Below are 11,795 nucleotides of genomic sequence, written 5' to 3'. Positions count from 1 at the left end.
TCAATCGATTTATGAATTTCAAACAGCGGTATACTACTGTTGTATTTATTCATCTGGGCAAGGTCTATCATCTGTAGAATTTGAAGAAATATAGGACAAACTATTTAAAAGTTTCCCTCAAATGTCAAATTTTAGTTGATATCAAATTAATGCCTGATATATCAAAATCTATAGCAGTTAGAGCAGATCTGACAATGGTAGGATTAATCAACAGGTCAATGTTGTTGGCCTGATGAGTGTTAGGTATTGGATAACTCATTCTGGCCTTTTATTTTATTAATATTTCACAGTTTTTGATGATAGGTTTATAAACTACAACAGATGGATAGAAATTTAAAGCAGGAAAAATAATCAAATCAATAAGATCTACAGATAAGTCAAATTGGCATAAACGTTAAATGACCCCATATAGAGTTATTGGCTGTATATGATGAAATTTAGACATATGTTTTTTCCTAACCTATGTCTATTGACCGTGACCTCATTTTAATAGTTGGGCGACTGCTTGATAAAGAGTTTTATCATTGTGTCAAATTGCCATTATCATGAATAACAAGATTACTACATTTTGTATAATGGTTCCTTGTAAGGTCTAAATGTCTGTCAGACGGAGTTCACCTGACCTCGATCTAATTTCTTATATCAAGATATCAAGGTTAAAGCTCTCAGAGACTGGAAGCAGTAGTTTAAATACTTTGGAATATAGGATGATGTAAGTTGTAAATAGCTGTCGGTTATGTTTCAGCCGATCCTGACGGTTCATTGGTCAGTACTGTGACTTTGAGATTTGTTCTGATTTTCTAATACAATAAGTAAAAGAGGGAGGAAAGATACCAGAGGGACAGTCAAACTCATAAATCGAAAATAAACGCCATGGCTAAAAATTAAAAAGACAAACAATAGTACACATGACACAACATAGAAAACTAAAGAATAAGCAAAACGAGCCCCACCAAAAACTAGGGTAGATCTCAGGTGCTCCGGAAGGGTAAGCAGATCCTGCTCCACATGTGGCACCCGTCGTGTTGCTCATGTTATAACAAATCCGGTAAATAGACTAATTCGGTAGGTCACTGATAATAGTTTATCTATATGCGGTACATAGGATGATAGTAAGGTGTTCATGTCTTTCTTGCTTGTTTTTTTAAGCCTTGAATGATTGTCATAGACCGTTGGACATGTATGTGATACATTAAGAAAGTCTTTATCTTTGAGACCAATATAAAATCAATTGAAGCAAAGTAGGTGAGACCTTTCATTGACGTCATAATGAATGAACCAACGTTGATAAATTTGACGCGAAGTTAACTAGTCATCTTTCAGTTTACTGTGAAAAACTGAAAGCATTTCCTTTATTACTCGAGTATATGGTTAACAACATATATATTTCAATTTTTGTCGCTTGACGGAGTCAAAACGCGAGACAGAGGTATGCTGTTTCCGTTGGCGGCGGCAATGTATTAGTTTGTGATTAGGTCTAGTTTATTGTGAACCACTAGTGGTAAATCAAAGATATTTAGTATGCAGTTTTATCAGTATTGGTTCATCTCATTACCATGGACATTATTTGGCCCCTCCCCCTCAGTTATGGTCTATTATTGACTATAAAACTTTTTCTAATTTTTCGTGTATTAGTTTGTGATTAGGTCAGTTAATCATGAACCAATAGTGGTAAATTAATGATAATTGGTATGCAGTTGAACAAGCATTGGCATATCTCATTTCCATGGAGATTATTTCACCCCGCACTCTCAGTTATAGTTTATTGACTTTGATATTAGTTTTACTTTACATGTAGTAGTTTGTGTTTAGGTTTTTTTATAGGGAACTAACTATGATAAATCAATGGTATTTGATATGCGTTGTATTAGCATTGGCACATCTCATTTCCATGTTTAGCCATGTACCTTCAGTCATGGTTCATTGACTTACTTGCAAATCTCACTCTCAAGGATGTATGCAATTCAGGGTCTCTTGTTCAGCAGCGCCAGTGGTACAATGTATCCATGCACCCTGAACAAGAGTAACTTTGAAAAGAATTACCAATTTCTAGGCCATTGCTTTCATTGTTAGTTCCACGTTCAATTGATATTGCATTAAAGGTTTCTCAAATGCGAAAACTAATGCAGGTTGAACATTTTTCATTGTTAAAAAATAAAATTAAGGTAAATTAACTATATACCGCCATCTTGGATTGTGAAAAATCACTACACAATAGATCTTACAGACGGACATGTTTTTCCCCTACCTTGTCTACCTATAAGGGTATTGGACGGTCGATAATCGGTCATGTTCTTTGCTTGTTTTGAGACGGATTGGCAATTATTGTGTAAGACTGTCTATCCAAACAATGAACAATATGTGGTTTAGTATATCATTATGAAACTTTGAACATATATAAATATACTTATATCATTTATTCGTATATTTTAACTTATTTGATTCGTTCATGAAAAGTCACATGTAAAACTATATTTTAGAAGGTAGAAATAAAACAGCGGATAGCAAAAGTGATATATTACGGTTATTTTTAGAATTACTAAAAACTTTGGGATGTCATCTAATAGATTTCATGATATTGTTTACAGTTTTTAAAAAGTGTATGATCGATTATTTAATAAAATAAAATCTTCAAATACATAAGATATACACAAAATACATAAAAATAAATGAAATAACAACTATTATAATTTTGCTTGATAAAATTTAATTTTTCACTGGTGATTTTCAAATATGGTAGTGAATTTATAGTGTAACAATTATAGCCTTACCTTTGTGTGATGTCAATACAGGATATTTCGACCGAAAGAAGTATATCGACCTCGTATTAAGTCCTCAGTCAATATACTTATTTCAGGTAAATATATCCTTGTATCGACTTCGTACAAATGCTATATTTGTATAGTTTATATATAAAGCACTTATTTGTATTCGATTCAGTTTCCTAATTTAGCCATATGAGGGAAGATAACCTTTTTTTTAGCTCATCTGGCCCAAAGGGACAAGTGAGCTTTTCTCATCACTTGGCGTCCGTCGTCCGTCGTCGTCCGACTTCCGTCGTTTACTTTGACAAAAAACTTCTTCTCTGAAACTACTATGCCAAATTTAACTAAACTTGGCCACAATCATCATTGTGGTATCTAGTTTACAAAATGTGTCCGATGAACCCGCCAGCCAACCAAGTTGGCCGCCATGGCTAAATATAGAACATAGGGGTAAAATGTCGATTTTGGCTAATATCTCTGAAACCAAAGCATTATTTTTATATTTATAAATAGCATTTAGAGCAAATCTGACATGGAATAAAAATGTTTTTCAGGTCATGATTTATCTGTCCTGATATTTTCAGACAAATCAGAAAACCAGTTGTTGGGTTGCTCCACCTGAGTTGGTACTTTTAGGAAATTTTGCAGATTTGGTTATTATCTTGAAAATAATTAAAGATAGAGATAAACTGTAAACAGCAATAATGTTCAGCAAAGTAAGATCTACAAAAATGGTCAATAACCTCTTAAGGAGTTAATGTCCTTTATAGTAAATTTTTTACAATTTTTTGTAAATTTTTGTAATCTTACAAAAATCTTCTCCCCTGAAACTACTAATACAAATTTAACCAAACTTAGTCACAATCATTATAAGGGTATCTAGTTTTAAAAATGTGTCTGATAACCCTGCCTGCCAACTAACATGGCCGACATGGCTAAAAATAGAACATAGGGGAAAGAAGCAGTTTTGGGCTTATATGTATGACACTTAAGCATTTAGAGCAAATTTGACAAGGCTAAAATTGTTCATCAGGTTAAGATCTATTTGTCCTGAAATTTTCAGACGAATCATACAAGCCGTTGTTGGGTTGATGCCCATGATAAGTAATTTTAAGAAAATTTTGCAGATTTTGGTTATTATCTTGAATATTATTATAGATAGAGATAAACTGTCAAAGCAATAATGTTCAGCAAAGTAAGATTTACAAATAAGGCAACATGACCAAAATGGTCAATTGACCCCATAAGGAGTAATTGCGTTTAAAAGTCAAATTCTGTCTGGTTTGAAAAATGTTTCCGATGACCCTGCCTGCCAACTAGCATGGCAGACATGGCTAAAATTAGAACATAGGGGGAAAATGATATTTTTGACTTATATTTCTGAAACTAAAACAAAAGTTTAACGGTGGCATTATTTCATGCATCAATATTGTAAATAAAAATATCAGGTCAGCGACACATGCTCCTTGGAGCCTTTAGTTAATAAATATTATAAAAAATGTTACATAAAGCAAATATTTGTTTTGCTCGATTCAAATTTTCAACATAGCCATATAAGGGAAGATAAGTTTTTTTAGAACAAATATGATTTGTAACATAAAGCACATATTTGTTTTTGCTCTATTCAGATGTAACATATCCATATAAGGGAAGATAACTATTTTAAATTGCAAATGTTTGTTAAAAAATATCTTTTTTTTTTGTTACAAAAACAAGTTTTGTGACACCAATTTTTTTTTCTGTTTAAAAGCATATCTTAAAACTTATCTTTTGATAGTTTATTTGAAAAAAATAATCTCATCGATTTCTTTTTATTTACTAAAAAAACAAAAAAAAAAAAATCCCGCTATTAATAGCCTATGCAAGTTTGGGCAATGTTTGAAAGAAATGTAGCTTGAAAAATAGCATGTGTACCCTTATTATCTATTTTTTTTTAAAGTAATTTAAAAATACATTTTGGCAAACTATTAGAAAGTTTTGTTTTAAGAAATATATAGTGATAACCCGCCATAACAAAGACAAGATATCATATAATTTGATATAATTTGACCTGCTTTGAAAATTGATTTTTCATATGACTATCTAGGTGAAATAATTTGAGGGGCATATAAAGGTTACATTTGTAATGTCTTACTTTTTCACAGAGACAGATGTAGGAGTTGCATGTGATCCCTCGAGCTCTCAGACAGGGGAATGCAATGATCCTCAGTCATCTTGTGTACAAGCTGATGATGGACATAAGTGCCTTTGCAATGTTGGATATTACGATTACAGTGGAACATGTACAATAAGTAAGTTCAACATATTAGCAATTAGACTTGTAGACTGTAAAATATGATTGTGTTATTGTAATTAAGAATTGAATGCTTCTTTTTGTAACTTCATTGGGGTGTAAAAGCGTTGACCGAAGTACATTTTGTATGAAGCGCGGAAGCATTCAATACTTATAATTACATTTTTTAGCTAGGATTGTGAAAACACGATTTTTATCAAGTTTTTATTTAATTTACCTGTGCACTTAATTGTGGGACCTCGTGTCATCATGAATGGTAAATTTTATTGTGTAATGAAGTTGATTAAGGCATAACGCGAGATTGCAGTGTAGCCAATCAGAATAACGTATTATAATGAAACATGCATCTAACCTAATGTAATTATTTATATATGCATGCTATTTTTTGTTAACAATAACGTAAATATTTTTTCACAGTAGTTTTTCGAACCATTCAATATTCTTCAGCTTCTTTTTTTAATTTGTTGTAAGTTTGTATATAAGGGAATTTGCAAGTTTAATACATTATTCTTCATTATATTTATCATTGTCTTATTTTTCTACTTGCATAATTACACGGATTAGAGTTTTCCTTGATTTAGACAAGTTGTATATATTAATCTAGTTTAATAGCCCAAACAATGTACAACCAAAGATCAATTTATTTTTTCTTTTTAGCTTGTGAATTTAATTTTTATGATAAAATTTTGTCACCACACATAAATTTTTCATATTTTTGTTTTCAAACATGTTATAACTTTTAAAATTTTACTTTGCAATATATACACATTGAATAAATCTGCGTAAAAATGCTTTATTAAGCAGTTAAACGTATCAGATATTGATTTTTTTCTATGAAAGGATGACATAAACAGAAAAAGAATGAAAGCAACACTTTATAGATTTTAGATGTTGTAGACTGCACATTCTGTTAACGTAGCAATAGTGTCAAATAACCCCCCCTCCCCCCCAAAAAAAAATCACGTAATCTAAAATTGAAAGCTTAATAGAAAAATCAAATATATTCTACTAAGAACGAAAAATAAAGACACTATCTACCTCATTATTCTGCAGATTAGTAAGCATGGCAAATAGTCTTCAGATACGAGAATATGGTGCATATTCGGAACCTATTGGTGCCAATAGCCAACAAATAAAGTAACACCTATGCTTTTCCAGACTGATTTATAAGAATTCATGTCGAAAAATTACTGTTTCTTCTTTTTTCCTAGCAATTCAAAGCCAACGATAACCAAAATTGTCAGGAATTTAATGTAGGGAATGCTATTCCGTCATTTTGTTTCCACTATTTGAAAACTTGATATGATGTAAAGAGTAATACATAAGTGAACCTTTCCTTCAAACTGGTCTTCAAACTGCTAGGCCGATATTTGAGTTAATGGTATTTAAGGACTGTTGATATACTTCTTTAGTATTTTTCACAAACTTGATATTGCTAAAGTTTATATGGAAATATTTTTGAATTGAATTACATATTAAAGAAAAAAATCGTGTCAATTTGCAAATTATTTTGCGGAGATACAAGGTGAATGATAAAGGCTTTTTACGACATTCATGTTATGGTTATTATAAAATTTGATAATTTTGATATTCAGAGGTGGAGTTGGAAAATTCATGTACTGCAAACAGACCTGATAATCAGTGTATAGATCAGAATGCCGAATGTAAAGACAGTAATGGTCTAACGTGTCTCTGTAAAGATTCATTTTACAAGGATTCAAATGGAGTATGTAATAAAAGTAAGTAATTTGTATACTACCATCTATACAACCATAATGATTTTAATACAACATTTTTGAAAGAACTACTAGGTAATATTGAGCTGGTCATTTAAAATTAAATGCATGTGAAGTGGTTTGATAGAAAATGAGTCATATACATCTGCAATATGATATAGGACAAGAACGTGAACAACTACTGTTTCTGTCTCCCCCCATCAATAATGAACAAAATTGATAGTGTATAGTAGGTTACAAAATGCCCTTTAAATGACAAAATGAGAAACAATCCAAAAGACAAAACATCCACCCAGATTAAAACAAAAACAATACGCCACAACAGTAATTGCTGACAACTACAGACAACCACTGGAAAATGAAAGAGACTCAGAACAGTCATATAAACATAATCAAGAATGTGGTGATGCTAAACATTTTTTTTGTACATACTTGACAGAAGCAATTTTAATCTTTAGTATAGGTAATCCAATTAGTATCTACATGTATAGTAGAGATTTTTTGAAATTATTTGATTCAAAACAAGGCTGAAGAGGAACCATTTCTTTGTAAAAAACCTTTATATATGTTAGTATATACGAAAAAAGTAAAATCACAAAAATACTGAACTCCGAGGAATATTCAATCGGAAAGTCCCTAATCACATGGCAAAATTAAATGACAAAACACATCAAACGAATGGACAAAAACTGTCATATTCCTGACTTGGTACAGGCATTTTCAAATGTAGAAAATGGTGGATTGAACCTGGTTTTATAGCGCTAAACCTCTCACTTGTACGACAATCTCATCAAATTCCGTTATATTTACAACGATGCGTGAAATTGATTTCAATTAAGGAGTTAGATATGTTTTTGATACTTATGATTTCTTTTCAGAGATAGACCTGAATGCCACTTGTAGTGCTGGTCAGCCATCAGATCAATGTTTAGACTCGAAGTCGGAATGTACTTCATCTTTGAGATGTTATTGTCAGAACGGATATTTTGAAAACAGTGGAAATGTTTGTACTAAAAGTAAGTTTAACGGACATGATTTTGGTAAAATACTTGATCAAACAGGTAAAATTAAGAACAAGACTTTATTTTGCATCACCAACTTAAATCCATATATATCTAAAAAGTCTATTATATGTGCTTAACCAAATATATGATTTTATGCAATACTTACGATAATTGGTTTCATTATGTTTTCCAGTGTGAGTCTGTGCATTAATCTGTTCGTTATGCTGTTCGTCAATGTATCAGGTTAATGTTTTGTGTAAAGATAGTTTTTTTGTCACATCAGTTTAAAACTGTGTACACATTTTTACTATGAGGGGAATTATTCAATGCTTAATAAATACGGGCTTTGACCAATGCTTCATGGTTCACCAGGCATGACAATATAAAATTTTTAATTTTCGGTATAGGTATTTTGAGTAATATAATCTATAAATTTAGTTCATTTGTTGTTTCTAAAGTAATCTGTTCGATATTTAAGCCAAATTAGGGTTATGACTAAGATTCTATTGTGTCAGCATGGCATGGTGTTCATATGGAAACAAAGTCTTGTTTATAGATGACGTACTAATTGTGCTGGAGTTTTATTTTGTTTTGTTGGCATATCGATTTTATTAAGTCTATTGTGTCTTATTATTATGTAAAATATGTAGAATTTGATATACGTTTCGTATTTGGTCAAGATAGTGTATCATCTTTCCAAGAACCTCTGTTTTTTTATGTTTTATTGTGCACTGTACTTCATCATTGAAATATTATTATATATCAATAGTATTATGTTTGTAATTGCATGTGCCCTCACATATATAATTTGTGCCATGTGTTGTTGTGAGGGATATGCATTACCGTGCCACGTCCGGTTTGTGTTTTTTACCCCCCCTGCTATGCGAAAGGGTATAAAATGTTACTCTTGACCATCCTTCCTTTCTGTCCGTCCATCTTTCAGCCAGTCCTTTCGTCTGTAATTTTGTCCGTTCGTCCCAAATAAGGCCTTTTCAATTGAATTCAATAGTTTTTATATGATGTATGACCATTGTCTAAGGTACATGTAAGGAGAAGTGTGTGTGCGCTGACATATATGTTAAACGCCGCCACATTATTGATATGCCTGTTACAAGTAAGGGGTCTGTAGTTCAGTGGTTGTCATTGGTTCATGTCTGTCATATTTTTTATTCGCAGATTTTTTTGTTATAAATTAGTTCGTCATATCACATCAATAATTTTATATACTGGAACAAACTATAGAAGGGTGTTAAAAAAGTTGCGAAGTTTTGAGCTTAAATGATTGATTCTCAGCTTTTGCATTGTTCTTAATCATTTTATTAGAAAAAAGCTTCAGAATCACTGTTAATTTAGTGGTGACTTTTCAGCACGTGTTTCAGTTCTGTCTTTAAAAAAAGATTTGTAACACCGGGTATATCATTGCCAATTTCTATAAGATTACACCGGGCAAAAACCAACTTCAAATGGGCAAACACAGAACCCCAAACTACTATGTGACTATCAGTTGTCTAATTTGCAACAACTTTATCATGGTCACATCCTATAATTTCTAACATTGATTTGAATTTATATGATCGTTTATTAATTTCTATATACATATCCTTTTTCCAAATATGATTGACTTCTGAATTTAAAACAAAACGTTGCGGTTTTCCTATTTATTGTTTATATATGATTACAGAGGTTGTATTGAACGCTGTCTGTAACACAGGACAGTCAGACCACCAGTGTGTTGATGTTAACTCTGAATGCAAAATGGAAACTGGAACATCCAATACTGAATGTCTGTGTAAAAATGATTTCTATGCCAACACTGCAAATGTTTGTATAACAAGTAGGTATTAAGTATAAACTTTGAATCATAAATAAGTTTGATAAACTTTATTCTGTAGTAGAGTAATTTAGAACTGATCATTCGGAATACACTATATGTTAAATCCTACAATGAGTATATTATGTGTATACATATTTCGATGAATAGTTTCTTTTTTGTCTTGCCTGCAACATTGATCAAGATGGGGAAGTAATCTTTATGCTCTTGTTTTTGTTTGCGATTTTTGTTATAAAGTTACAAACGGTAGTCATGAATCTGTCTCAACAGTTGGTTATATTAAGAAAGAAAAACGTTATTTACAGAATTTACACAGTTATTTCTTCATTAAGTTTATACAGTTATTTTGTTAGAGATGAAGGTCATGCTGTCTATGATTTTGCCATATCTTAAATGAGCAAGGAACATACATTGTACTGCATCTGTAACAAAAAGTAAAATCACAAAAACACTGAACTCCGAGGAAAATTCAACACGGAAGGTCCCTTATCAAATGGAAAAATCAAAAGCACAAACACATCAAACGAACGGATAACAACTGTCATACTCCTGACTTGGTACAGGCACTGAAGTAGAAAATGGTGGATTAAACTGGTTTTATAGCTAGCTAAACCTCTCTCTTGTATGACAGTTGCACCAAATTCTATTATATTGAAAACGATGCGTGAACAAAACAAACAGACATAACAGGTAAAAATGTCAAACAAAGGGGTACAGCAGTCAACATTGTGTTATAATCTTAATCACTAAAAAAAAGCCAAACAAATATGTAACAAAGAAGCACAAAAAGGCATATAGACCCAGCACATTAGTAAAATTTACCATAGTACAGTAACACAATGACGGGATGTATAAGTACAGAGCCACATCATATATGTATCAAAGAAACTTAAAAAGGCATATAGACAAAGCACATATCAAAAACGACAGACAAGCATACAAACATGTTTAACAATAACGGGATGTATAAATACAGAGCCACGCTATATGTATCGAAGTAACACCAAAAGGCATACAGACAAAGCACATTAGCAGCAATGAAAGACAAGAATACGAGAATTATCATAAACATTTTCATAATGACAGGATGTACAAGTACCACAAGTATCTTAATCATAATAAAAACAAACAAATATTTAACAAAAAGGCATATATCAAACCCAACAACCTCATTCATTGCTTTCTTTTTTTTGAATTTTATTTATGTATGTTAAATCCACCCACAAACGACCGAAAGACCTTAAGCACAGGGACCGAATGGTTCGATAACATGCATTAACTCTGGCGTAGAATCGAACGTTTGACGTCAGAATGTAAACGTCACACAGGTAGATAAATAAAATGATTTTGTCGTTCAAAGTATGTAAAGAATGTAGTCTATATTTGCTTTAGGCATATCCTTTGCAGAATGTCAATTAGAAGTCTACATTTCCTTCTAGCCGCTTGTCTATATGCTTATTGTGTATTTCCTCTAAAAAAAGAGCCACGTCATTATGTATAAAAGAACCACAAAAGTGCCTATAGACAAAGCAGACCAGAATACAAAAATTGTAATAAAACAATAACACAATAGCACAATAGCAGGATGTTTAAGTACAGAGTCACGTCATATGTATCAAAGAAACACAAAAAGTCACACGGAGAAAGCAAAAATGAAAGATATTACAAACAACACAATGACGGAATGCATAAGTACAGAGCCACGTCAAACGGATAATACCAAAAACAGACCAAACAGTAATAGTAATATCAATGAAGACAAATAAAAGAACACTATAACACGTTATTAAGATGATAAATACACTCTCATATTTTTTTTCTCTAAATCGAATGCAAAACCATGACCATAGCTTTTGTTTCATAGAAAGTGCACTTGGGGAGGTCTGTAGCAATGGACAGCCAGTTAACCAATGTTCAATAGCAGATTCAGAATGCATATCAGAAGCAACAAATAGTTTAGTGTACAAATGTTTTTGTAAGGCATCCTTTTACAGAGATGTTCAGACATGCAAAGATTGTAAGTTTAGCCTAAACATATATGTTTTGATTTATGTTCAGTATAGAAATATGGAGTTGCTGTGTGATGTGGATGATACAACTATCTATTTACAACTGAATAACATGCTATCGATTTATGACTTTTGAACAGCGGTATACTACTGTTGC

The 11,795-nt window shown here is 31.9% G+C and overlaps 1 protein-coding gene across 1 annotated transcript in view; it reads left to right on the top strand.

The window, feature by feature from the left end:
• Positions 1-4,890: 4,890 nt before the first annotated feature.
• Positions 4,891-11,795, top strand: part of LOC127707244 (uncharacterized) — a 38,354-nt gene continuing 31,449 nt past the window's right edge. The window contains exons 1-5 of the mRNA XM_052211795.1: positions 4,891-5,056; positions 6,654-6,797; positions 7,673-7,810; positions 9,480-9,632; positions 11,494-11,646. Coding sequence (XP_052067755.1) covers positions 4,891-5,056; positions 6,654-6,797; positions 7,673-7,810; positions 9,480-9,632; positions 11,494-11,646 — 754 coding nt within the window. The remainder of the gene's footprint in view (positions 5,057-6,653; positions 6,798-7,672; positions 7,811-9,479; positions 9,633-11,493; positions 11,647-11,795) is intronic.

Source organism: Mytilus californianus, unplaced genomic scaffold (genome assembly GCF_021869535.1).
Source record: "Mytilus californianus isolate M0D057914Y unplaced genomic scaffold, xbMytCali1.0.p SCAF_60, whole genome shotgun sequence".
Classification (NCBI taxonomy): Eukaryota; Metazoa; Mollusca; class Bivalvia; order Mytilida; family Mytilidae; genus Mytilus; species Mytilus californianus.
This window is presented reverse-complemented; position numbering and strand designations above follow the sequence as displayed.